We start from the raw sequence: 27946 nt of genomic DNA, 5'->3' as shown, positions 1-27946 counted from the left end.
GCTACTACCCCCACAGTTGAACACTGGTTTATATTCTCACTGTTTGTTATTTTTGGGTGTAAGTAGTGGGTTTGGGTGGGAAGGCTGTACATGTGAGAAGGCTGGTTTAAGCATGGTGTTCATGCCATAGTTGAATCTACTCAGCCTTTCAGCTGCTTGGAACGTTCTTATGGTTACATTTTGAAAAAAGTTGTTGGTGCTCTGGTGCAGTAAATTGTTAATAATTAGAATATTCTCAAGACAGGACACTTTGCGGTTTGTTTTTTTATTTGTACAAATGCCCTTTAGTACACATTTCCAAGCCCTGGTTTGAATAAAAAGTATGCATACATCAAATATTACGTAACACAGTATTGAAGGTTATTCCAAGATTTCAATATGGGGAGGAATCTTCCAGGATTATAGTCTCTCAACCTGCAATGTTAAAGATGCTCGATGCACAACCACCCCAGCAGTCTCAACCGGTCCAAACTGAATCCATCGAGTTCAGCACCTGAACTCATATATCACACAGATGCCTCATGCTGTCAATGTGTGTCATTTGGAAACATAATTAAAGGTAATGTTTCTTAATTTAACGCAATTAACCAGCAAACAAGCCCTTTACTTAGCATGTAGTGCTGCGCTTAGAAAACTACAAAAAAAAAAAGATGGAGTAGTTTAAGATGAGATGGTTTGCTAAGAAATCACTTTCATGGTGGAAGTGTCCAGAAAAAGTGTATATTTTAATTCAATTCAACAGACCTAAAGCATAACACCCATTGCTTGCTATTGCTCTCATGACTATAATACCTTTACTATACATTTGGCAATCAGAAGCAGTGCTGAGGGGTGAATGAAGTTGAACGTTTTTAACAAAGAAGGACACTGGGGGACTGGAGAGGCTTCAGGTCGGGGATTCTGGTCGGCGGCAGGGAGCGATTAAGTTAACGTGCCCATGCATTTTTGTGGGTTATCACAGCCCCGTTCTTGCGTTTGACAGGAAGAGAGAGAGAGCCACAAACAGGAAGGAGAGGAATGTGCTTCCTGTTGGCTGATGGTGCTGGACAGGGCAGATTCCTTCGTACCATCGTCGGCTGCACTCGCCTCCTACCCCGCGTGGATGTTTTTCCACTGGAATCGGAGAGTACCAGGCCGGGGGGAACTGGAGGGGGAGATAAGGACCAGATAGCCAGAAAGTCCTGTAATGTAAGAGAGAACAATGTCGAGACAGAATTTCACGTTAAAGATGTTTATATTACACCGACTGACTAAATATGGCTTCGCCACCAATCGATTGTATTCGCTGTCCCTTCTGCTGCAGGCACCCAAGTGGTTCCCCAGGTCTCCTAAGTTCGTGGTCAAGGCAGGACTTGCCACCGAACAGCAACAGTTACTTAGGATATGAAATTAACATTGCATGCCCTTGCGAGCTTCCTGATTCAATCACTGTCCCGATGATGAAATAGGATTTCTCTCGTACGTCACAAGGCTTCGGGATGAGTCACACGCTCATTGATGGATATACCTGAAATCTGGCCAGAAAATCATGGAGCTCGTACAAAGGGAAAGTCATTGTACGCCGTTTTAATGATATTCCAATAAAAAGAGTCATTGGTAAACAACCTGTACCTTTTAGGAAGATTAAATGCTCTCCTGGCCGCAGTGAAACACAAATGGCTGGAGACAGTTTTTTTTTTCCAAAAGAATGAGTCACTGCACCCATGTTAAAAATCATTTCAAACCTATTTAAAATGCTGACATTAGGGCTGAAACATTAGTTAATACGTTCATATTCTAGCAAAAACTTAACACAGCAAGGTTTCAATGGCAAATGAAGGCAAGATGCCTCCAAATTCTCAGCATCCCTCCCCACGAACTTGGGATTTTCCCCAGACTGGACAGCTTGAAGACAGCAAACAGGTTTACTGGTTCCATGAAAGATTTCATAGAAGCAACAACACCCTTCGGGTCCTTAAAGCCACAGCCCTTCATCAGCAGTTAAGTTTCTCAGCCAGCAGGTCCTTTTTAATGCATGATTGTGAAAGGGAGGATTCTGTTTTCAGAGTACATCCATAGCACACCAGCATGCAAGAAGCGTCCGAATATCCCATCAGCACCTTCGCTCAGATGCTGACCACCGATGAAGGAGCTAAAAGGCTTACAGGAGTGTGTGTGACTGAAACACTCTCCATCTGGGGACTCGAAAACAAGTCTCAGCATTGCATCAACCTGTAGTCACAGGCCTGAATATTCCTGAACTAATCCAATTACGTGCAGAGAATTCTCCAAGAAAAGCACAGACGTAGGTGCTTAGAAACTCTTTTAAAGATGAAGATCAAATAAAACAAAATAAGGATTAAGACAATTGATGTAAACTTTATTAATGTAATTAAGGTGTTCAATTGACCACCTTACAGGCTAACTAATATATATATATATATATATATATATATATATATATATATATATATATATATATATATATATATCTCTCTCTCTCTCTCTCTCTCTCTCTCTCTCTCTCTCTCTCTCTCTCTCTCTCTCTCTCTCACACGCCAGGCCAAGTTTGGACACACCTTCTCATTCAAGGTTTTATTTAATTGGTAGATTCTCACTGAAGGCATCAAAACTATGAATGAACACATGTGGAGTTATGTACTTAACAAAAAAAGGTGAAATAACTGAAAACATGTTTTATATTCTAGTTTCTTTTCTCTGATTACTGCTTTGCACACTCTTGGCATTCTCTCGATGAGCTTCAGGAGGTCGTCACCTGAAATGCTTCTCCAACAGTCTTGAAGGAGTTCCCAGAGGTGTTTAGCACTTGTTGGGGTCCAGCTCACCCCAAACCATCTGGATTGGGTTCAGGTCGGGTGACTGTGGAGTCCAGGTCTCCACTTTTTGTTAAGTACATAACTCCACATGTGTTTATTCATAGTTTTGATGCCTTCAGTGAGAATCTACAAACGTAAATGGTCATGAAAATTAAGAAAACACATTGAATGAGAAGGTGTCCCCAAACTTTTGGCCTGTACTGTATGTATTTAGACACACACACACAGACATAAACACTAAGAATGCTGCTCCAATTTATGCAACCAGTGGGGTGTATAATTTGAACAATTTTATTAGCCAAATATGACAATGTGATTAGACAAAAATTAAACACTTTTACAGCCAACTCTTTCCCCTCAAAACTCGACGTCTGTCCCGCACCGAATGATCACAGGTCGAAAGAAAATGAGATGACGTCCTGCGCCCTGAGCAGCGCGTCCCTCTGCACGCCGATGGGAGTCTGCAGGTCCGCAACGTGGAAGTTGAGCACGTCCACGTCCGAGGCGCCGAACCGGGCCTGCACCTGGACCCGCTCGTACATGGTGAAGCGGGCCGCCTTGTGGGCCGCGGCCGCGAGGGTCCGGAGGAAGCGCTCCCTCAGCTCGCTGCGGGCGCGCTGCTCGCCCTCCGCGGCCGGGCAGAGGGCGGCGTACCGCGGGGAGGTCGGGTCGAAGCCGCGGCTGTTCGGCTCCGGTCCTCGAGGCAGGCGCAACACGGCCACGGTTTTCATTGCGACGCCACAGCTTATAAAGGAGAAGGACGCTTCACTTATCAATGAAATGTAAGTTGACACTTTTATACAACTCCTAATTCATTAACGCCATTTAATTACCTAAGCACTCTTCGAATTTATATTTGTCAAAAAAAAAAAAGGCGTCAAATACCTCACGGCGTTTCACCAAAAGTTCACCGGGTAGCACATCGGCCAGACACACGACGTTCCGCGTTTCTTTTATTTTTTATTTTCAATGTTTGCGTGAAATGCGCCACCTGCTGGAAAAAACTGGGGACTACTTCACAGTGTGGTAGGAACTATTCTCCATTAAGCTGTTAAACGACTACTTGTGGGATTTATTAAGAAGTGCAACTGATCGGCTCTGGTGGCCCCTGGTGGCTCTGGTGGCCCCCTGTAGAGGCGGCCTAGGTCTCGTGTCACGGTGTTGCATTGCAAACCTGTTTTTTGATGTATTTTGCAATTATATCTCCCAATTTACAATAACATTTACATTTACAGCATTTATCAGACGCCCTTATCCAGAGCGACTTACAATCAGTAGTTACAGGAACAGTCCCCCCCTGGAGCAACTTAGGGTTAAGTGTCTTGCTCAGGGACACGATGGTAGTAAGTGGGATTTGAACCTGGGTCTTCTGGTTCATAGGCGAGTGTGTTACCCACTAGGCTACTACCACACCTATAACCACCAATAATGAGAAACTCAATAATGAGTTTTCAGTCGTTAGCGCTGCTGCTTTGCAGTATGGGTTTCATGCATGGAGGGAGGGCAGTGGTGGCCTAGCGGTTAAGGAAGCGACCCCGTAATCAGAAGGTTGCCGGTTCGAATCCCGACCCGCCAAGGTACCACTGAGGTGCCACTGAGCAAAGCACTGTCCCCACACACTGCTCCCCGGGCGCCTGTCATGGCTGCCCACTGCTCACTCAGGGTGATGGGTTAAATGCAGAGGACAAATTTCACTGTGTGCACCGTGTGCTGTGCTGCTGTGTATCACATGTGACAATCACTTCACTTTAAACTTTACTTTAACTTTTCATGTCTGTGGTCGTTGTTTGCTGGAATAGACCCCAGTCCTCTGCAAGCCTGAACTGGAAATTTTTTTTATTCGCTTTCATGTCCCCAGTGTCCCAGCATGGGATATGGCAGCCAGGGTAGGACTAAGTGGTTTTGAAAAGTGAGTGAGTGAGTGAGTGAGACATACACCATGACCATCGCTGGAAATTATTCACATCACTTTTCCCACATAAGAAAGTGGTTTCTTATGTTACAGCCTTATTCCAAAATTGATTCAATTAATTTTCCCCTCATGAAGAAAGTTCACTTGAAGTTTACATGTCTAAGAGTGTAGAACTTTTTGTTATTGGTCATCTGTCTCATACAAAGGCCTGGTTGCGCTTCTGACCTTTTTCTGTTGTTTCTTACTATTATATTGCCAATGTCTCTGTTGTTATCCTCAGCTGTCTGAGTCACAATTTCTTTTAACATCGATATTTAATTTTTAAACATGTCTTTTAAGGGGTGTTGAACTTTTTTTTGTCCATCTGATCAGATGTTTGTCTCTCATACATTTTATTGGCGTTGCTCTCCTGACCTGTTTCTTTTGCTTCTTACTGTTATCGTCTGGTCCTGTGTCTCTGTTTGTATCCTTAGTCTGTGTCTTTGCTGTCTCACTGTTGCCATCCCAACGCATATGTTTCATGGACACCGTCGGAAATTCTCCTCAGCGCCACCGGACAGTTCTCCCCAAGGGACCTGAAATAAGAGGTGAGAGCAGGCCAGGTTTCTAGGAGACGAGTCACAGCAGGACGAAGGGAGAGCCTCCATGTGCACACATGTCTCAAAATGTCACGCCACTCTATATCGAGAAAAGCGGAAAAGGAACACGATCCCTCTCTTCGAGAAGCAGACTCTGAGAACAGTGCAGTGTGATCCAGGCAATTAGCCTGAAGAATTCCATTTTTCACGCTGCAGAGTAACTTGTAAACAGAGTAACTTGTAAACTATCGACAGCATATCCAGCTGGTAATATTCCAGGCATGTCACCGGAGCCTTGCGTGTGCCATTTGCCCTTTCATCACTGTCTTAACCGGACTTGACTTAACTACCTCTGAATGTTCTGAATGGATTTTTCTTCTTTCCTGATCAGTCTCTAATTGTGTACGAGTGTATATGGGAGCATGAGACAATTTTATTATGGCCTGTAACACCCCAGTCTGGAATTTGTGGTCTTGTGTACAGTTGTTCCTGTGTTTATTCAGCCCGGACAGGGAGGTGCTGATTACTTGAGTGCCTTTTTATGTGGGAATTTCAAGGCATTGCTGTAACTCCTACTGTCATTGCCAACAGCTGGGCGGAAGTTTGTAGGAGTAGGAAGCAAGGCATGAAGTCAATAATTTCAGATATGTGAAACTGGTGACTGTTGTTGTGCCCTATTTTCCACCATCTTATGGCGGATTTGGATAACTATTCATTTACATTTCTGGCATTTACCAGACACATTTAACCAGAGCAACTTACAATCAGTAGTTACAGGGACAGTCCCCCTGAAGACACTCAGGATTAATTTGTGAGGGAAATTTGAAAGCAAAGTGTTTTAATGTAAAAGAAAATTGTTTCTTTTATGTGTTTCTCATCTGTGACTGCTTTATTTCTGAGGAATGTGTGAGATCCTGTTCTATGCTGGTACCAACAGGCACAAAGATAATCATCAGTGCTTCACTGGCTATATATACACGTCACTGTGTTCAGACCTTCGGAGATTCCCAGCGAGTCTGCCCATGCGCGCATGTAAATAAAGCCTAACTAAATTAGGGTAGACACAGCGCAGAGACACATTACAAGAGGGTTAGGATCCAGGCACAGGTTTGATTCAAGGTTGGTTTACTGTAGACATGATGATAAAAACAGTGACATGATCAAACATTCGGGGACACATGAGGCACACGCAGACAGGAGAACTGAACTCGGGAGATGACCAACCTGAAAGAGAAACACAGACACGGACCATACTGACAGAGACGAGCAGACATGGAACATGCTGAAAAGAAGCTAGACCTAGAACACTGGCGCAGGCATTCGTTTTAATGGAGGGTAGGGGTATAGGGAATCTGGAGGGGTGTGGCGTGAACTCATTGCCAAGGGACCGGTAATCGCTCCCAGCTGACTCTCACCCTGGTCCTTACAGAACACAAGCATTAAACAAACTTCCACCTGTTTATACAGGCTAAAGTACAACTTTATGAAGAAAATAATATATATTCTTTTAATGAAAAAGAATAGTCAGGGTAATAAACGTTTAAAACGTATTAATGCCTATATGCAAAATGGGTTAGAAAGAGAATGCTGCTTTTTTGTGACCTAAGAGAATAGTGTAAATAGAAATGACGACACTGTCATGGTGGACCTCATCTCTGACAACGACGAGGCGGCCTACCTGGAGAAATCAGGAGAATTGGTGCCAGAGGAACAATCTCCATGTGAACGTCATCAAGACAAAGGAGTTGATGGTGGACTTTAGTACCAAGCAGGAGAGGAACTACCAGACCCCTGTCATCAACAGGAGCCCAGTGGAGAGAGTGGACAGCTTCCGTTACCTCGGTGTCTACATCACGCAGGACCTGTCATGGTCCTGTCACATCAACACCGTGGTGAAAAAGGCCCGACAGCGTCTCTACCACCTCAGACGCCTGAGAGACTTTAGACTGCCCTCCAAGGTGCTCAGGAACTTCTACTCCTGCACCAATCACTTTCAATTCCCCACAGAATTTTGCTAACATTTTGTCAATGTGGGTTGTTGTCCTGAAACTTTCCATGCCCATCCTTGTTATCCAGTCCTCCTGTTCCTCCAGCAAATACTTGCAGTATTCAACATGTCTGTAAGTCATTGCTGTGAGCAGTCTTATTGTTCTTGATTATGGTAACTTTAAGCATAAATTCTCAATTCGCTCAAAAGACTATTTTTCATAGCTTTATAAAAATTTGCCTTTATTTTTCAGATCTCTCTCTCGCTTTCTCTCTCTGATTGGTTTGTGGGAACTTTCTTCACGTTCCTTTTCCATCTGGAACTGTTTTTTTTTTCACCCCCAGTTTCTGAGTCTTGCTGGCTCTCCCTGTTTCTCAAGGGCCAAGTGGCGTCTCTCTCTCTTCCTCTACCCCACTCTCCTCTCTTTTTTGGGTTTTTTTTTCTGTAACATTTGTCATTTGTTTTTACATAATCTACTGGTGTTAATAAATTAGAAACTGTTCATTCTTGTAACCTCTATTGTGCCATGCCTCTTTCTGCCAGGTAACATCAGATGAGTGAGTGTTTAAAGACAGTGCTTGCAGTTTATTTCTTTACAACACAAAGCCGAATCCATACCAGTGAAGTGACTTTAACGACACAGAACAGTGAGATCTCATGCTGACCTACTGAGCAGTGGAAAAGGTCTCCACCCTAATGTCGAGACAGCTAATCCCATTCATAACATTACCCAAGGCAAAATGAACTTTTTTGTATCCTTCCCCCAGATTTGTGCCTTACCACAATCCGTCCTCAGAGGTGTCTAGACAATTCCTTGGACTTCATTCTTTTGATGGTTCGTTTCATACTATGTCCTCATTTAGCAGTTGTCAGGAACCAGGATTTATCTGCTGGTCTCTTCACTGGGGTCTGCCAGTAGTCTGGGCGCCTGATTCAGTGTCTCTGAGAAAACAAACAGAAGCAGTGGCAGACGGTTGCACTGTACGACCGATACTGAAATATGTGGTAATAGTAGAATATTGGTGCTACAGTGGCCCGGTACCCTAACTAGGACAGCCTTACTAGGGTGAATTTAACTTTGTCTGTGTCTAACAGGGGTACTCTGATAAACTGGACTTTATAATTGACACTGTGTCAAAGTGAAGTGAAATGAGGGTCTAGGACTTTAACAAAAAGCCAGAGAAAACAGATTGGATTTAAACACTGAGACTGTGTCTGAGTCCCGGACACTGACAGGCAAGCCGTTCCACAATTGCGGAGCTCTATAGGAGAAGGATCTGCTCCCAGCTGTGACCTTCTGTACTTTTGGTACCAGTAGTGACCCCGCACCCATTGATCAAAGGGGGCGTGGCAGGTCGTAAAGAACTAAAAGTTCACTCAGGTACTGTGGGGCAAGACCATTTAGAGCGTTATAGGTTAAAAGTAGGATTTTGTAGTCAATCCTAAATTTGATGGGTAGCCAGTGCAGTGATTGTAAGACTGGGGTGATGTGGTCAAATTTCCTGGTTCTGGTTAGAACTCTGGCTGCAGCATTCTGTACTAGCTGGAGTTTACTCATGCACCTACTAGAGCATCCAGACAGTAATTCATTGCAGTAATCTAATCTTGATGTAATAAATGCATGGACCTACTTTTCTGCATCGTGCATTGAGATTATGTTTCTTGTCTTTGCAATATTTCTAAGGTGAAAGAATGCTATCCTAGTGACATTATCTATGTGCGAATTGAATGAGAGACCTGCATCAATGATGACACCTAAATCCTTTACTTCAATACTTGGTGAAATAGAAAGGCTATCCAGGGTTATGGTGTAGTCAGCCAGCTTATGCCTGACTACAAGTGGGAGGCACATATGCAAACTGTTGTAATTCCTACACCGTTCACCTGATTTACCCTCAAATAAAAGCTGACAGTCTGCAGTTAAAGCACATCTTGGTCAATTCATTTGATATCCATTGTGGTGGTGTATAGAGCCATAAATGTTAACATTGTGTCGATGTCCCAATATTTATGGACCTGACTGTACATATATGTATGTAAATGTGTGTGTGTAACAGAGCTCAGTCATTTCCCAGACGTCAGTAACAAAGAAGCTCCACAGTGTAGGCCAAAGCTTAGGAATGTCTAGAGAAACGCCTACGTGTTCATCTGCAGCTGTGCAAATTCCCACTAATGAACACCATTTGCTTCTTCATTTCATTGCTACTCATTTCTACAGGCCAGTTTATTTAGACAGAGTGGGGTTGAATGTCACATTAGGGACACAGAAAGTATTAGCTATTTAGTTGAGCTACTGACAGCTATTTAATTGAGTTTTTATCAAAGTGAAGGGAAAGTAAGTCTTTGTCCTCATAACATTTTTCTGCATTAGCATGTAAGTTCACCCCCTGTTCATGCCTAATTCAGTCTTCCTGCATAAAATTTGGTATAAAATACGGTGACAGAAAATTGTCACTTTGGTATAAAATACACTTATCCAAATTGTCAAAAAAATGCAGCTGCCAGAAAATCCATATTTGGGGAAATTCATGAAGCAGGTAATGGCAGAGTGTAACTCCCTGAGGCCTGCAGGACTCTAGGCACCTGATTGATCATAGCTGATCATAACCCGGCCCGATCGGTCAGGGCTCCAGAAAGAGAGTTACATTAATGTGGACTTGAACTAACCTGTGTAGTTGTGGTCAGTTCCTGCCAATCGCCACACACCTGCGGGTTCCTTTATGTTGGTTCCTTTGCTGTTTATTTTGTGATTTCCTAATAAATCCCATTATTCCCGACGTCTGTGCATTACATTCCTCCTTCAGCTCGTGGTCGTGACAGAATGTAACCGCCTCTCCAAGGCACACAGACGAAGAAGCTGTAAGCAGAGGAGAACATCACCAAGGAACTGTATCAGAGCTGTATCAGCACTCTAGCCCCTTCCTGCATCCTGCTGTCTGCCGGTCTCGGTGGTCGTGCCTCACCATCTGCAGCCTCCCATTCCCGCTCCCCGGACTTCAACCACTCTTCAAGCGGGCCGGTAGAGCTGTTTCTGGGTGTCCACCACACTCACGCCACAGCCTGCAGCAATGGAGCAGCCAGTACGATGCAGGAGAACACAGGCGCACCAGGCAGACGCCATCACGCAGTTCAAGATGCCACCCACCGCTGAAGCCAGCGAGAGTGGTGACAGCGCTGGTCGGCTGTGTGTGAGCGAATGAGTGGAGTCCGTATGTTGCCCCTGCCAACACTCATATCCCAGAGGAGGAGGTCCATGAGCCCCAGGCATGGTGGTGGGGCCACAAGAGGCCCCAGAGTCCAGCCACGGAGGATGCTAGTTTTTTGGGGGAGGTCTACTTCGGCGGGAGGGCAGGGAAGAAACAGGGCTGCCACCTCAGGTAGGAAGTGAGGAAGGCCAGCAAGGAAGGCGTCGTTGTGGCAGGCAACGTCTGGGGGTCAACCAGAGGGTCTGGGCTTTCCGGTGTCAAGGAGGACCACCAGCAACAGCAGTGCCAGAGCCCTTTGGTTAACGCCCCCCTCTCGATGATGGAGCTGGGTTGCCTCGGAGTGGCGCCCTTGAGAGGGGAAAACTGTTACGCCACCAGGTGGTGGGGATCCCCCCACCTGATTGGGGATCCCTGGTTGATCACAGATGAGCATAATCCGGCCTGATCAGTCCATAAAGAGAAGAGAAGCCACGGGAGGAGGAGGTTACATTAACTTACCAGTGTAGTTTTCAGTTCTGGCAATAACCACATGCCCGTGGGTTCCTTTATGTTGGTTTCTTTCCTTTCCCCAGTTTTGGCCCTCGTGCTGTTTATTTTGTGTTTCAGTAATAAATCCCATTATTCCTGATGTCCCATCTGTGTGCGTCCTTCCTCCCTCAACCTATGGTCCATTTCTGGTTGATCCATTTCTGAGAAATCAATGGTACAATTTGTTTGGCTGTGCAGCTCATTGTGAAGTATGGTGGCCAGATAATCAGAACATTATTTCTTTTTAAAAAACATATTATTCTGTTTTCTTATTTGGAACAGAATCTATGACTTCAGGCTGTTAACCGCAAATACAGACGAGATAGGGAAATCTCAACTTTGCTATTTGCTGGTGGATGTTATCACCTCATGTGGGCTGCTGTGATGACTGTTTCCTGATTAACATCTCGTCACAGTAGTTGGTCTAAAAGGCTGATCATATCAAACAATATGCCAAGTCCAGTCACAGAGGTGTACTACAACCAAAGAGATCTTTACCGTGGTAGTCGGTGGCCGTGTTTCGAAAAGCAGGTTAAAGCAGGTCAGGTCAGAATTAAAACCGATAACCCTGAGCTGTCCAACTCGGAGTATTCGGTTTCAGAACGGCTGGTAACAAATAGTTCCCTCAACACGGAGTCGCTCTAACCCCAAGTTAAGCAAGCGCACCAGGATACATAAAGCAGTGGATAAAGTAGTGGATCAGATTAGGCCATGGAGACAGAGGGAAACGCTTGAGGTAGAGATTATAATGGCAGCATATGCCGATCTTGCCAGTCAGGTTTCCGCTTCACGGAGTGTGTCGTCATTGTAACTCAGAATTAATCTAAACTGGCTTTGTGAAACCGATAACGCAGAGTTTTTGTTAACTCGAGGTATACTTACATAGGCGAGTGTGTTACCCACTAGGCTACTACCTCCCACTATTTTATAGTGCCCTGTTATCTGTCCTGATAGATAAGGGAACAGAATTATTTCTTCTTCGTACTGTCCTTTGAGTCTTTTATATTGTATGTATTATATTCCTCACATAACATAATACAAAGTATATATTTTGCTGGGGCAAACACTGAGCATAAGACTATTATGAATGGATGAATCAAAAACATAAGAGGATTAATCAAGATGGTGAGGTATGAAATCAACATCATAAGGTTTATTATCCAACAATGGACACAACGTTTTCTTGAAAAAGCTGTAAAATCACATCTGCTGTGGAAGACGTGGAACATAGGACATGCTGACAAGCAGGCCAGACACATTCATTACACATTAATTCAGTTTATTTAGCAAAATTTTTTTTTTCCATTAAGATACACGTAGAGACAAGCTGTAGGACCGACCAGTTATTCTTCTATTTAATGGGAAGTTGTCAGAATATAAGAACCATTTAGAGTGGGGTCGGCCAGGGGTTAATGTCAGCCTCTTACAAACCCAGTCTTGATAAGACGAGGTCAAGTTCAGCAGGGGGCGTATATGTTTAGTCTTCAGCTGCAAAGGCAGGGACGGATTACGGACCAGGCCAGCGGGGCCACTGCCCAGGGGCCCTTGGGGTGCAGGGGGCCCGTGGGGCCCCTAGCCCAAAACAATTTGCAACGCAAACAGTTTTTTTTTCACATTGGAGAACTTGCAATGCGTAAATCATGGGGAGAGACCTCTCTTTTCCCATGGTAATAACCAGGCTGCTGAATAGAAATAGGATGATTAGCAAAAGTGCTTTGATTTAGAGCATGAATTGTATGACATTCAAATAATGTGTGTTATGGTATGATCTGGTTGTGCTACGTTGCTACCTGTCTCTATAAACAGAGATGGGTAACCTGGTGCTAACATTAATGTGAGGTAATGGCATTAGGCTGTACTGATTATAATTTGAGATCCAACTTACTGTATCAACTTAAGCCACCTTCTTTTCACTTCTTCCGAGGTAAAAAGCGGCAAAAGATTTTGTCAACATCATTCTGCTTTTACAACACGATACACCGCACTGGTTTGGACCCACAAGTGGCATGGTGACGTAGCAACTAGCCATCCCAGACAATGCTGGCGTTTTTTTGCGAAACATTTTGCCCAGGGGCCCACACGGCCCATAATCCATCCCTGTGCAAAGGCATCATTTACAAAGGATAATAGTAATTTCAGGAGCCTTAGGACATAGATGACAGGGTTAGGGTTTGCTTCCTTTGAGTAAGATGACATACAGCGGGGAAAATAAGTATTTGACACATTTATTTATCAGTAAGGTCATTTCTAAGTGGGCTATTGACACAAAATTTCACCAGATGTTGCCCTCAAGCACACAGGAAAGACTTCATGATGGGTAAAAGCAAAGAACTCTCCCAAGATCTTCGCAACCTTATCATTGAAAAGCATTCTGATGGGAATGGTTATAGGTGCATTTCCAGAATGCTGAATGTTCCTGTGGGGGCCATTATCCGGAAATGGAAAGAGCATCAGTTCACCATAAACCGGCCACGATCAGGTAAGATCCCTTTCTGAGGAGTCCAAAGAATAATCCAGAACCACACGGGCAGAAAAAGCCAAGAACCACACGGGCAGAACTTCAGGAAGACCTTGCATCAGCAGGTACTGTTGTTTCAAAGAAAACTATAAGCAATGCACTGAACCGCCATGGCATATCATATCATGTATGACTGTGTATGTGACAAACTTTGAATTTGAATAAATTCATACAAACATCCTCATCACAGCCACCCCCCGTGCCTCGACAGAACGACTCGGGTGAGCATATACACCAATCAGCAAGAATCAGAGCTGCAATCAACCTGCTCAGTCTACTTTTATTATAAATATTATCATAATTAGTAATATTATTAATTAGTGGTGGGCCGTTATCGGCGTTAACGTACTGCATTAACGTGAGACTCTTATCAGGCGATAAAAAAAATATCGCTGTTAATCTATTCACAAAGTTGGGAGCTGGGTCTATACTACGCAAGCTATTGTGCCGGAGTTAAATGGTTACACTAGATTTTTAAGTATATTTCTTCTTTCTTGTGTCTTTTAGTTTCTTATTTCCTAAAGACTTTTATTTTGTTTTTGAGACCCAGTTCAGGTCTCTTGGACACATGGCGTGAGCTGTGAGAGGTGCGTGGGGTTTGTGTGCAAAAAGTTATTTCTTTCATTTTAATTTATGTACATATTAGGAATATTTTGCATGTGTGTTATTTTGTGAATATTTTTTTTATGTTCTTTTAATACTGTATATTGTAGAGAGAGGTGCAGAAAGACGCGATGTTCTGACGCGACCTTGCTTTTTGTACAGAATACAATCTCTTGGGTGTCAGCTCATCATTTGTGGTTCAAGAAACTAAATCAAAAAGTTACACAACGCAGAAGAAGAACCGCTACACTATGATGACTTTCACCTTGATATTTTAGCGTGGATGTATATCTAGCCAAATTGCACTGTAGGGGGCGAGAACGAGTCTTCGAACTGTGAAATTACCACATCAAACGTGACGTGGTAACATGGATGCAGCTATTTAACTGAATAAACAGTTGGTAAACACAAGTACATCTTATTGAACATAATTTATTTTCATCACCAATTATCATAGTAGAACAGCTTTCTCAAGCAGTTAGTGATGCATTTTGGAAACAGGAGATGAGCCCCTGTGCGCCACCTGGTTTGAGAAACCCGTTCTCAAACTTACTTTTAGTCATTATTTGGGTAGCACACATATTCTGAATTCCTTCGGCAGAATTCAAATGAGCCATTTTAATCTAGATTAAACAACCCTAGAATCTAGATTAATCTAGACTAATTTTGCTTACTCTAGATTAATTCCAAGATTACAGTGAGATTAATCTAGATTAAGAAAATTAATCTATGCCCACCTCTAATTATTAACAACTTCAATGTATATAGCACCTTTCTAAAAACCCAAGGATAGAAGTATAGAACAAATCATTTATGTGAGTGTGAAAGGAATACACAGCCTCTGACTGACAATCTACAGGAACTCTGAACTAATATTAAAACTGAATTAATATTCATTCCAGCAGATTTCACACCTCATCAGGATCTTGCTATCTTCCTGAACAACCCTCAGATTTCTCCTTCTACAACTGCCCACAACCACGGAGTAAATATAGACCACCAACTCTCCCTCTCGACTCACATAACCAATCTTTCCCGCTCATTCCTTGATTGTAGATTCCTTCTCTACAACATAGGACACTTGTCCAGTCCCTAGTAATCTCACGACTGGATTACTGTATCTCATTCTATCAGATCTACCTCTGAATGTTATCCAGCCAGCCTATATAATTACACATGTTCATGTTAAGGCTGGGGGCAAATTAGGGCAAACCGATGATGCAGATTAAATTGTTTATGGCATTACCTAGAATTTATTAACAAGTTGACTGTTTGAAATATATATATTTTTTGTAAATCTTCTTAATCTATTTTCAAGATAATGCTAACAATGACACACACAAGCACTGTCTAATGTCATCTGATTATTTGATTATCTGATTCAAGATTGGTTGTCAGTATACCGTGTATTGAAATAATGTTTCACACAGACCCCCCATAAACTTTAAAGTGAAGTGATTTGTCACATGTGATGCACAGCACATGGTGCACACAGTGAAATTTGTCCTCTGCATTTATCCCATCACCCTGAGTGAGCAGTGGGCAGCCATGATAGGTGCCCGGGGAGCAGTGTGTGGGGACGGTGTGGGGACACCTCAGTGGCTCCTTGGCGGATCGGGATTCAAACTGGCAACCTCCTGATTACGGGGCCGCTTTCTTAACCGCTAGGCCACCACTGCCCATAATTCAATCATATTTTTTTTTTTTATATGCACACTATAGTATACACTAACCTATACTAACTAAAACGTAAATGCTTTACATATCTTTCTGTACAATGAACAGGACAAACAGGACATCATGTAGAATATGTAAGTGGATATGTTGGATGTTTCAAACAGGACACACAAGACAAGACAAACATGTGCAAAACAGGCAGGAGGTTAGGAGATGCATAAGGCTGGAAGTGTTGAGTTTTGGTGATGGCAGTGCATTGAGAGCTCTGACTGCTTGGGGGAAGGATATGTCCTGCAACAGCTGTTTGTAACAGGATGGTGCCACTGGTCCTCCAGATGGCGCCGTGTTGCTTTTTACATCTATTCTGGGACGCCTCTCAGTTCTTCTGGCTCTGAAGACTCAAACGTTCCTGACTGGCCTTTGTTACGAGCCGGTCTAGGGGCTCCGGCCCATAACAAAAGAAAGGACACAAACGTAAACCTACTAAGACGAAACGGATAATTCTAACAAGTATTTTATTAACAACTAAATATATAAATAAAGATGAAATACATACAAAACGAATTACAACGAATAACGGCAAACAAGACAGGAAAACAGAGAAAAACAAACAAACACCGAAGCAGGCCGACACAACAAGTTGCGTCGCCTCCTAGGGGAAGCGCAGGGGAAACCGGAAGTGATGTCAAAGGGAAAGGGTAGGAAGGCGGGTGGGTGGATGGCACGGCAAGCGCAGCCCCCCGAAGAAGGAGACTGAGGCTCCTTTTATTCTGTCTGTCCCACAGCAGGTACAGGTGGGCTCAATTTACAATCACCAGGCACCTGCAAACAACACAGAACAGAAACACACCCAAAAAAAGGGATGGTAGTAGCCTAGTAGGTAACACACTTGCCTATGAACCAGAAGACTACAGAGTCACAGGTTCAAATCCCACTTACTACCATTGTGTCCCTGAGCAAGACACTTAACCCTAAGTTGCTCCAGGGGGACTGTCCCTGTAACTACTGATTGTAAGTCGCTCTGGATAAGGGCGTCTGATAAATGCCATAAATGTAAATGTAAATAACATCTGTCGGATGCAGTAGGCCGACCTGTGGTGTTTTGACAGAGAATGTTGCTTGCTGGAAGTAAATATGAATTAGAAATATCATGTGATAACAATTGCCTCATTGTTTCAACCTTTAAAGCTCCTTTGTTGAAGTTTATATGACTTCATCACATCTGTAGTGGTTGTGGTGGTGGCCTAGTGGGTAACATATGGGTATTGTGTGTTACCCACTAGGCCACCACCACAACCACTACAGATGTGATGAAGTCATATAAACTTCAACAAAGGAGCTTTATAGATCAGGTCCTGATAAATCTCAAATTCTGCCAAAATGGATAGTTTGGAGAGTCCACCAAGATATTTGTCTTCTAATATCTCACTGTTTCCTTTTTGGCAATACTTTTTGCAATACTTTTGATTGGAGTTTTTTTAGGCAGCTATTGCATTTTTCACTTTTGGTCTGTGTTCTCTGGTGTTACCTTTTGTAATGATAAATATAATTGGCCTTGCAGAAATATAGGAACATTTAGGGTTTAGGAACATTAACAGGTTTAAAGTTTCTTTACTTACATCGGGGTTCATGTTACTCTCAAATTTGATATTGTTACGTCCTGGTATTTTTGGGGCAGGTGCCTGGGGATAGCCAGAATAAAAGGAGCCTCAGTTTCCTTTTTTCGGGGCTGCACTTGCCGTGCCATCCACCCCGCCCACCTCTCTACCATTTCTCCTTTTGCATCAATTCCAGTTTCCCCTGCAAGCCCCTGCAAGCAAAGGTCTTCAATATGCTAGTGCACTCTCTCCTTCAGTCATCTGCTGCAGGTAATACCACTTATCACGATTTTCAGTTAATTACGTTACCTGGTCAAACTTTTGGTATGAACACGTTTACTTTTTACTTTTACTCAGAGAGTCTTGAAACCAATTTCAATCTTGAAAGCCTTGATATCCCATATTTACATTTACATTTACGGCTAGGGTTGCAAAATTCCCAGAATTTTCAAAGATGGAAACTTTCCATGGGAATTAACGGAAATTAATGGGAATAAACGGGAATTTATGGGAATAAACTGGGAATTTTCAAAATTGAAGGTTGGCTCTTCTTAGGGAACTTAAATATAGTTGAGCAAAGTATATTTTAGCATAATATTGACAAAAACAAACAAATGCAATTCAAATACACTTGAATATCCATGCCATTCCTTAATCACATGTACAGAGCACATGCTTGCTGCATGGCTGTTGAGACCACCTACTGGCACTGTGCATGCCTCCATCACATGTACACATGGACCACACTTTTGAGCCTGAAGGACAAAGAGCATTGAAGGCACACATCTGAGCAGAAATATCTGTTGAAAACATTTTGCATGGAGGTTTTCTTATGATTTCTGTTTATATTTATGCTTGGAAATAATATATTCCCAGTTAGTTCTCCTTAATTCCCATTAATTTTCAAAATTCCCAAGCTTAACTTACCATGGAAATTTACCGGAAACTTTTCGGAAATTTACTGGAAATTTTCCGCCCCTTTGCAACCCTATTTACGGCATTTATCAGATGCCAGATACCCAGAGCGACTTACAATAAGTAATTACAGGAACAGCCCCCCCCGGAGACACTTAAGGTTAAGTGTCTTGCTCAGGGACACAATGGTAGTAAGTGGGATTTGAACCTGGGTCTTCTGGTTCACAGGCGAGTGTGTTACCCACTAGGCTACTACCACCCCATATTTATAATCAGATTAATTTTATATGCTATGTTTAATTCAATTCTACTAAGCTTATTTGGGAGGTTGATTGCAGACAGGAAATTTGAGGAAGCTCAGTTAAAAATCTCAGAACGTGTCCATAAGCCCACTGTTCATAAGAGTGCAGCCACACCCAGGGTGGGGCGCCAGGCCATCACAGACTATTCCGCTCAAAAAATGAGACTAAAGGCATGTTGCTATGGAAGTGATCTCAAACGGCAAAAAATTACACAGACAGCAATAAACTGTCTGAACTAAACTATCTGATGACAGACATGCCTGCTGTTTTATATTTCGTCAGGATACAGGGAAAACCCACTACGGAATCCTCAAAGCATTTCCTGACTGCATAGACAAAGAAAAATAGTGTGTGTGTGTTTGTCACAAAAGAAAAATCCCCTAACTCTTATTTGCCATGATTTCAAATACTTTCTTGACATTGTAATAGTTGGCAGAGTTTGATTGGTATGGATGCATTTGAAGGTTGGACACAAACAATTAACCAGGAACACTGAATTTAATAATTAAACATTTACAGCATTTACCAGACGCCCTTATCCAGAGTGACTTTCAATCAGTAGTTACAGGGACAGTCCCCCCCTGGAGCAACTCAGGGTTATTTGTCTTGCTCAGGGACACAATGATAGTAAGTGGGATTTGAACCTGGGTCTTCTGGTTCACAGGCGGTTCACCCCCACTAGGCTACTACCACCCTAAATGAAAGAAATGTCGCTTGCAACACGATACCAGAAAAAGCAATATAACTGTCATTTACATAGAAATATGTGTAATATACAGCATCTGTGCTATTCACCTGTAGCTTCTAGTTTTTCCTTTGTGCAAAAAAAAGCTGCAATTTTTTCTATTTCTATTTTCCAAGCACAAATGAGACCACCCAACCACTGTGAGATCAATCATATAGCTATTACAAGCAAAATTTCCATCCTAAACTATTTCTCTCACTTCTACATGTTTTGAGAGTAGAAAAAGAGATTTTGCATACCTTGACACAAGTTTTAGTACTCTGAATTTACCTACGCTTACCTGTGTCCATGTGAAAACATGTAGATGCGTTGAGCTGGTCCCACACACGTTGTATCCGTCCCGACAGGGTAGTACGTCTGCAGCGCTGCACTAGCACTCACTCTGCGAGGGAAGAAGTAGAAGAGGGTAGAACACAGCCGGAGAGAGAGAGTGCGACGTGCATGCGGAAGCAAAAGCCTCACTACCAGACAGGCTCTTATTGGCTTACAACCTCCTGTAATGTTAATACATGACAATAGTGACATTAGTGACAGGTCACAGAGGTCGCATTTTGGGGCCTCTATGGCGTGTTCTTTTATTATGTGTAATATGCACAGACTTTTTCACACTCATCCTCCCAGTAAGGTTTAACCAAATGATAAGGACTGTTTTCACTTTTAATTGATATCCAAAGTTTAGGTTTTAAGGTTTTTCTTATCACCTGACAGCAGAAGATCATTAAGCGAATGGTTTTAATGCTGATCATTAATTGAGGTATATAAACCAGGGCACCTCCATGTAATAAAAAAGCAGGACTCATTCAAAAGGTCAACCTTAATCAGTGCATGTGAAATTGTTGCATTAATATGTGAATTTTGCATGAATTCCTGTTCCAGCTCCTGTAGATACTGACCAGCTGGACGGAGGCATCACCCACATTGTATTGTCACTATTTATACTTTGTTCATGCAGTTAAATGCCATTTTGCATTTAGAAACAATTCTGTTACACCATTTTTCTTGTCATTTTCGGCAGCGTGACAGCGACACAGCGACACCCTGCGCGCGTCGGCGTCTCCAAAGCGACGTCCCGCTGCCATGGAAACGCGAAAACAACACGCTCCCTCGGCACCACACAGAACCCAGACACAGCATCACTGTCCCGATGTCGTCGTCGTCGTCGTCCGCGCGACTCTCCGGTGGCAGCGCGCGCTCTCGCCGGTACCGAACCCGCGCGGTGACGTCACAGGTGGACGAGACGCTGTTCGGAACGCCGCAGGTAACGGGGGGCTCGGATCGGGTCGGGAGGGTCCGGTCTTCAGCGGTAAAACGGCGCTTCTCTTGCAGAAAGCAGCCTGCGGAGCCGGGTCCCCGTCGTCCAGACGCGACACGGTGCGCGTCATCTCCCACGACATGATACGCGACCTGAAGCAAGTTCTCATTTCATCTCAGTTCTCTTCAAAGTCAACTTGCAAGTTGTTGCATTTTGCCCACAAAAGCAAGATATTTTATTCACAGTAATAATAGGGGTGGTAGTAGCCTAGGGGTAACACACACCTATGAACCAGAAGACCCAGGTTCAAGTCCTGCTTACTACCATCGTGTCCCTGAGCAAGACATTTAACCCTAAGTTGCTCCAGGGGGGGACTGTCCCTGTAACTACTGATTGTAAGTCGCTCTGTATAAGGGTGTCTGATAAATGCTGTAAATGTAAATGTACACAGCAGGCTGTACTGTATAAAGGAAAAATGTCGTTTAGTTGTCATTTTGTCCACGATATGCACTGAGGTGACAACAGAATGTCAACTGAATATAAGCTGTCAATGGACGAGTTGTTCAGAAATGACTCTGTCAATAAATATTTAACATATGAAGGCAAGCTGACGTTAAATTCAGTGCACAGCACGTATATTGCTTTTGATTTCTGGGAACAAAATACAAGGCGCAGGTTGACTTCATTTTGTTGCACCGAATGTATTGATTGCCAGTGATACAGTAAATTAAATTCTTGTATTTTATAACGGTCTCCTTTCCACCAGTGTCCCATGCAAGGACCCATCGGGCCTGTCCATCATACTGTGTGCATCTGAAATTGAGCGAATTACAGCTGAGTCACTATTTCCTACCAAAGAGGAGAAAGAAAGGCAACTGGAAGCCCAGCAAAGTGAAAAGGAAGCAATCCGGGTGAGGCCATGGCACAGGATGTCACTTGTTCTTCTTTCTCCTAGTCTTTGGATTTCAGATGAAATGCAAATATCGCGATTTTCCTGCACTCAACTATAAAAAAATATATAATCAGTATTTTCCAAAACCTTAGCTGCCTTGCTTCTGGGAACCTGGATCAGATCTTGTGAACTTTATTGTCTGTGCTGCTGTGCATGTGCCAGGATGCAGCAGAGCAAAGGAAGGCCCGCATGCGACAGGCAGACCTGTCACGGAACAAAAACCAGACCCTGAGTGAACTTGAGGCCGAGGCGAAGGAGCGTGCCCAGTACCTTCTGGAGAGAGCCAACCTCATGAGGATGGAGCAGGAGGATGAGGTCAAGAAACTAAATGAGGTACATGACCCTTGGGAGCTTTTAACAACTTATATTATAACAAGATCGCCATAAAGCCTATAAGCAGGCTGTCAAGTTGGGAAATGCATGGTCTAGTCTGATGTGCATCACTCCATAAAACATGTTTTGTGATTCAAATTACTCTTAATTCCATTCCACGGTGGTGACTTAAACCAAAATGTCCCTTCATGCAGAAATATTCATGTTCTGGTCTATGATAATTGGCAGATAATTTGTATGCAACATTCTTCACTGCAATGCGTTCATAAATACATTGAACACTCATTATCCTTCAACGTTCATTATTCATTCACAAACAATGAGCCCGGACTTTTCTGTTTGTGTGTGTGTGTGTGTGTGTGTGTGTGTGTGCGTGCGCCACCAGCTAATCCTGGGTGCTCAGTGTCATGCTGTGCGCGATGCCCAGATTTTGGAGAAAGAGCAGATCCAGACAGAGCTGGTGGAAGAGGACAAGCGGTTAGATGCCATGATGGAGCTGGAGCGGTGCCGTGCGGTTGAGTCCCATGATCAGATTGAACAACTGCGAAAACAGCAGAGGATCCAGTGAGGGACTTTTGGATACTGCAGTTACACATGCCATAAAAGCTACTGGAATGATTGTCCAAGTTCCATCTCCTTAAGACTTTTTTTTTAATTATCTGTCTGTCAGCATTTAGCATTAATAAACACACCTTAACATGTACACACCCCATGCTGCATTACTACTTCACAGTGCTGCTTTACCACTGTATCAGGGGGAAGACGTACATTCTGAAGCAGATAGAGGAGCATAATGAGGCGCGTCACGTGGAGGAGGAGCTGAGGGAGCAGGAAGGCCAGCAGATGCTGGAGAACCTGGAGAGGATGCAGGAGGAGGAACTTCAGGTACTCCTCTCACACGCCCCTCTACATGCTTATTACACACTCCGATACACACCAACATGCGGAGTTTAATACTCTAATCCACTTTCATTTTCAATATAACAACAACACAAGCTTACAATAATCATAATTGCAAATACCTTTGTTTGTATTATACTTTAAGGCTCAGTTTGACCAAGGTTTTAAGTACAGAATTCATGCACACTCATGTGTTTTCTTCAATTCTATAGTATGATATGAAGGACATAAGCAAAAAGCTGAAGGTGACATTGATTTTGTAACAAGAAGGAAGAATCATAAGTAAAGAAAGAAAAACCTCCACATGGCCCCTCCAGGCGTCTCCTTTAGCCAGTGCAGCAGAACATCTTCTTATTCTGAAAAAGGAACTGATGCTGAAGGCCCTACACAATCAAAGATGAGACGCTGGACCGGCTCTCCAAAAACAGGAATTGGAGGGAGTGGGAAACCTGGTTAGGGTGGTGGCAATGTTTTACTTCGTCAGACTTGACACCAGGGCAAATAAAAGATTACCATTGTATGGTGCATTAAATCATGATCATGTGGCAGTTTTAAAATGGAAGACCACCAAAAGACTGGAGTCCACATCAGTGTTAACAATGTTGCATCAATCTTCTCTGTGCTTCACAATAACTTTGGGAAGAGGAACATATGCCTGCATGTCATGGATGAATCCCGGACAGCAAAGGTGCCACACACAGGGAATGGGTTAAATGAGGAGACCACATTTCACAGCGTGCGGTGCTGTTGTGTGACAACTAATCATTTTCACTTTTCACTTCAAGATTACTGTGGACTGTGTCCCCTTAATTCCCCGAGTGTCTGCACGCGCTGTTTTTGGTTTAAAAACGTCCCTGGGTGCATCATGTCTTCGTTGGGTCATTGTGTGTTCTACATGTTCTGTCCCATGTTTTGTTCTCTGTTTGTAATAAATTCCCCCCTTAAATAGACTTAATAGACTAAAACCTAAACTAATACATTTCAGTAAACGTTCTACATTTTAACAAATCAAAAAGGACAGAAAGCCAATCAGTAATTGGAATGTGTAAAGCTCTTGTGCTCACTACATGTTGAATTCATAAGAAACAGAAGTTAAAACTCTGCCAGAGCAAACGTTTATTTTTATTTGACTTTCTGAAAGACGTCTGTGTTTTCAGGCACTAGACCAAAAGAGGGAGGAGCAGCGGAGGCTGCAGCTGGAGATCCTGCGGATTAATGAGGAGAGCCTGCTCTCCAAGGAGCGGATGAAGGAGGACGAGCGGCTCGCTGACGTGCGAGCTGTGGCGTACACCCGCAAAAAAATGGTGGGGAAATTTCTCAGCCTGACCCGGTCAGTGAGCCTAACACCATCAGATTTTCAGCATTGTTACATACATGAATACAAAGTATTCAGGAGCCACAAAATGTTTCCAAAAACCTCCTGATAAACTGAAATGAATCAGAATCCAGTGTTTAATCTGGAGGATGGTAAGGCATCCTGGCCCAGATGCTGCATGTGGAAATGCAAACTATTCCAGCCAGACGAGCTGTAACCGCTCAGAAATCCTCCTTTTAATAAAACAGGGCACAGACGCATAACCGTCAAGCTTATAGAAATACTTTGTTTGAGTTGTTTCGTTGGCTTGTCTTTATATACTTTTGTGTGAAATTTTAGATTTATACAGAACATCTGTTCCAACACAAAGCACCAAAGCAAATTAATTATATGTATTCTGTCATAATTTTTGACCTAATTGTTGTTACATGAGAGTCAACATCCTGTATTTGGTCCATTTCCTGAACTGTGGTTGACTTACGAAATTGTATCCCTTAGGAGCAAGAGGCAGAGTACGAGGCAGAGCTGCAGCGGATCAAGAAAGAGAAGGAGAAAGAAGTGGCTCGACTCAGAGCCCTGCAGGAGAGGGAACGGGACCACAAAGCTGAACAGGTGAGCGAAGAACATATGCCGCAGGCAGGGATGGCTATCCCAGATCTGATGCACCTGCAGATGTCTTCATTTTGAACATCCCAAACCCCACTATCAATAGGCCGGTGAAGCAATATACAATATTTATTCAATCACTGTAATCAATCATTGATCACACCCATTGCTGTTTTACTGTTTAATAATGGGTATCCCCTTCAGATACAGCCCTCGGAACTCAGAACTCTTCCTGGCTTTTCAAATTCTATGCTGATCGTATCATTATGTATTGCTCAACTTCAGTTGCTTTTTTTGATGGATGCCAGGACGAGATCCGGGCACGCAGGAACCAGGAAGCTACTGACAGAGAGTGGAGGAAAAAAGAAAAAGAGCGACACAAAAAGAAAGTGGAAGAGGAGGGAAAGCTGAAGGTTTCACGATTGGAGCAGGTCACACACAAAGAGCATCTCCTCGCCATTGAGGCTGGGCGTGAGAGAGCGGAGTTTGAGAGGGTCATCAGGTATGGTCTTTGCTCTATACATATACATATGTATATGTCTCTCTCACTACCTCACACTGTGCTTCTGTGTTTTTATTATTATCATAATCATACCATCATACTGTCACATCACTTCTACTATTATTATTATCATAGTATATGATATACCATATACACTATATACTAAATATATCCATACACTGATACATTGTCATATTGCTGCTACTTGTAGGCCTCGTTTGACTCAACCTGCACTATATTATGGGTCGGTGTACAATGTCTTGAGATTACAATAAAGTTGACTTTGATACACACTGCATTCACTCATCCAACAACCAGGTTCAAAAACCTGGAAAAGTCATGGAATTTGAAAAGAGAATATTCCAGGACTTGAAAAGTTATGGAATATGAAATAAACATATAAAGTTATGGAAAAGTGATTGACACTTGAACGTATAGTTCTGTTAGGCTGCCCAGGAAACGCTTTTTCTATGGTTACATCTACTATGTTTAAAACTAGCGTAGGTCTATAGTAACTTTGCCAGCTTTACGTAGTGAATCACATCACGTTGCCTGTTCCAGCACCCCTGCAGCTACATGTCTCCTTTTAAAAGTCATGTAAATTACAGCTGATTTATACCAGAACATGATTGGGCCCATTTTACCACAGGGTATGATTCTCAAAACCTCTGGTTTTTACATAATTCTACAATATTTCCCCAATAGTCATTACTGGGCCCATAACGCTACATTCTGAATCAGGTTAACTCAGTGTCGGCTGTTTGGTTGTTCAATTGCCTTTGGTTGGGCTTGTCAGGGTGCAACAGGAGGCCATAACCCGTGAGAAGGAGCTAGAAGAGAACCACCGGCAGCGACTGCTACGGCATGCTGAAGGTGTCCGGCAGCAGATGAGGGCACGTGAGCTACAGGCCATTGCCCAGCGTAAAGAGCTTTTCCATGAGGGCAACAGTTTGCTTGAGGAGGCGCACAATCGTCGCATCCGCCTGAACGAGATCAAGGCAAAGAAGCTGAGGGAGCTAAAGTGAGTAGAGAAGAAGTAACGCATGTCCTGGTAACATTGCTAGAAGCTCTTATCGGATCTGTTCTTCATCACAGGGCGGCTGGGCTTCCTGAGAAGTACTGCAGTTATGTGGAACGCAAGGTTCCCATCTAACAACAGTCACTGTCAAGGCTTTTATTCCGATGTTCCACTTTAAACCTTGCTTTATATCAAAATGTCAAATGGAGTGTAAAATGTTGATATTCTCATTTCATTCCACTTCACTTTTTGGTGGTATTTTCAGGTCATTTTTTACTGTTTCAATACAAGGCATTCAGAACATGTTTACCCATTCACACCCACCCCCTTTCAACCCATCCACACATGGGCGATCTTTGTGAAGCCCCCAACTATTTTCTTAGTATAAATAAATTTCACAAGCAACACATTAGCCCAGTTCTTTAATACATGGTAAAAAAGGATGCATGCAGTGTTATATTCATTTTATATGTCAAAAAAAATGTTGTGGCTCTCGGTGCTTTCTCTTTTGTGGAAAACGGGTCCAAATGGCTTTCTGAGTGTTAAAGGTTGCCGATCCCAGATCCAGACGATCTAGGTGGATGTCATACATACGGTGTTTGTTTCACTTCAGACATTTTTGGGATAGGCAATTGTATTAAGGTGATAGACACACCTCACTTTGTGTTTTTCATGTAATGGTCTCATTGTGAACAGGTGTGACTTATATTGAGGCCAATACCAAGAGAAAACCTTTCTCAATGTGGCATCAATTTCAACATTCTGTGGGTATAAAAAGCTGGTATTGTCAGTAAGTCATTCCCAGTTCATCATTCAAACAGCCATGAAAACACAACGTCACTTAACGGACGAGCAGCGTCACCTGGCCATGGCGCAACTTCGGGTCAGTGGCAGAAAGTGTCTCAACGTGTCATCAGCAGACTTGCATCAAGACACAGAACTATTGGCAGAGTTCATGGCACCCAGGAGTGGAGCCCCACGAGTGACCAGTATGTAATGACCTATGCACTCAGACATCATTATGCTACTGCCACACAGCTGCAGGTCCATTTACGAGATGCGAGAAGTACCAGGGTTTCCAGACAAATGATTCACAACCGACTCTACCGCGTTGGCTTGAATGCCAGATGACCGTTGCATTTACAGCATTTACCAGACGCCCTTATCAACGACTTACAATCATTAGTTACAGGGACAGTCCCCCCCCCTGGAGCAACTTAGGGTAAAGTGTCTTGCTCAGGGTAGTCAGTGGGATTTGAACTTGGGTCTTCTGGTTCATAGGCGAGTGTGTTACCCACTAGGCTACTACCATCCCTTTAGTCTACCGCATTGGTCTACTGTATGGTGTTGGGTCACCTTGCACAGAAAAGATGGATGTCAGCGTTGCTGGAGAAGGTGAGGTGAGTGATACGCTGAGGTCAACATGGTCCCCAGGGTTTGCTTTGGTGGAAAAGTTGCAACAGTCTGGGCAGGCATCACCAGTCACCGCAAAACGGATTTGGTTATTGTACATGGCTCAGTCACTGCACGTTCTTTACTTTACTTTACTTTACTTTACTTTATTTGGCAGACGCTTTTATCCAAAGCGACTTACAATGGGAAGACACCAGCAATTCTCGTTCGATTTCTATAGAATATCAAGTATACAAACTAAGAGCCCTGATAAGGCTTAGACTTGTCATT

The 27946-nt window shown here is 43.2% G+C and overlaps 2 protein-coding genes and 2 long non-coding RNA genes across 7 annotated transcripts; 2 read left to right on the top strand and 2 right to left on the bottom strand.

Moving 5' to 3' along the window:
* Positions 1–722: 722 nt before the first annotated feature.
* On the bottom strand, positions 723–19869 carry LOC114769036 (uncharacterized). Of its 3 annotated transcripts, none has more exons than XR_003743180.1 (6): positions 19666–19869; positions 10257–11188; positions 9961–10150; positions 8074–8235; positions 5163–5303; positions 723–1181 (listed from the first exon to the last, which is right to left on the bottom strand). It is a non-coding gene; the product is annotated as an uncharacterized LOC114769036 (long non-coding RNA). The 3 variants fall into 3 exon arrangements; XR_003743181.1 differs by lacking the exon at positions 723–1181 and having other exon boundaries at positions 4477–5303; positions 10257–10847; positions 10998–11188; XR_003743179.1 differs by lacking the exon at positions 723–1181 and having other exon boundaries at positions 4477–5303.
* LOC114769037 (uncharacterized) lies at positions 1044–1604 on the top strand. The gene is made up of 2 exons (XR_003743182.1): positions 1044–1188; positions 1304–1604. It is a non-coding gene; the product is annotated as an uncharacterized LOC114769037 (long non-coding RNA).
* gemin7 (gem (nuclear organelle) associated protein 7) lies at positions 3090–4365 on the bottom strand. Of its 2 annotated transcripts, none has more exons than XM_028961715.1 (2): positions 3702–4365; positions 3090–3560 (listed from the first exon to the last, which is right to left on the bottom strand). In XM_028961715.1, the coding sequence occupies exon 2, from the start codon at positions 3545–3547 to the stop codon at positions 3206–3208; it is 342 nt and encodes a 113-aa protein (XP_028817548.1). In that variant the 5' UTR covers positions 3548–3560; positions 3702–4365; the 3' UTR covers positions 3090–3205. The 2 variants fall into 2 exon arrangements, with proteins under 2 accessions (XP_028817548.1, XP_028817549.1); XM_028961716.1 differs by having other exon boundaries at positions 3650–3717.
* Positions 3228–27028, top strand: cfap45 (cilia and flagella associated protein 45). Its single transcript, XM_028961714.1, has 13 exons — positions 3228–3598; positions 5202–5315; positions 20401–20643; positions 20712–20794; positions 21404–21548; positions 21752–21922; positions 22308–22486; positions 22678–22807; positions 23980–24126; positions 24636–24749; positions 25052–25245; positions 26042–26266; positions 26341–27028. Exons 3-13 carry the CDS (start codon positions 20530–20532, stop codon positions 26396–26398), a joined length of 1560 nt encoding a protein of 519 aa, XP_028817547.1. The 5' UTR covers positions 3228–3598; positions 5202–5315; positions 20401–20529; the 3' UTR covers positions 26399–27028.
* The last annotated feature ends 918 nt before the right edge of the window (positions 27029–27946 follow it).

Source organism: Denticeps clupeoides, chromosome 19 (genome assembly GCF_900700375.1).
Source record: "Denticeps clupeoides chromosome 19, fDenClu1.1, whole genome shotgun sequence".
Lineage (NCBI taxonomy): Eukaryota > Metazoa > Chordata > Actinopteri > Clupeiformes > Denticipitidae > Denticeps > Denticeps clupeoides.
Note: the sequence above shows the minus strand (reverse complement) of the source record. Positions and strands in the feature narration are given on the sequence as shown.

Coding starts and splice junctions, on each gene's coding strand:
- gemin7 (XM_028961715.1), bottom strand. CDS start 3,547: ATGAAAACCGTGGCCGTGTTGCGCCTGCCTCGAGGACCGGAGCCGAAC.
- cfap45 (XM_028961714.1), top strand. CDS start 20,530: ATGTCGTCGTCGTCGTCGTCCGCGCGACTCTCCGGTGGCAGCGCGCGC. Junction 21,549..21,751: donor GTGAAAAGGAAGCAATCCGG/GTGAGGCCATGG, acceptor TGCATGTGCCAG/GATGCAGCAGAGCAAAGGAA. Junction 22,808..23,979: donor TGCAGGAGGAGGAACTTCAG/GTACTCCTCTCA, acceptor CTGTGTTTTCAG/GCACTAGACCAAAAGAGGGA.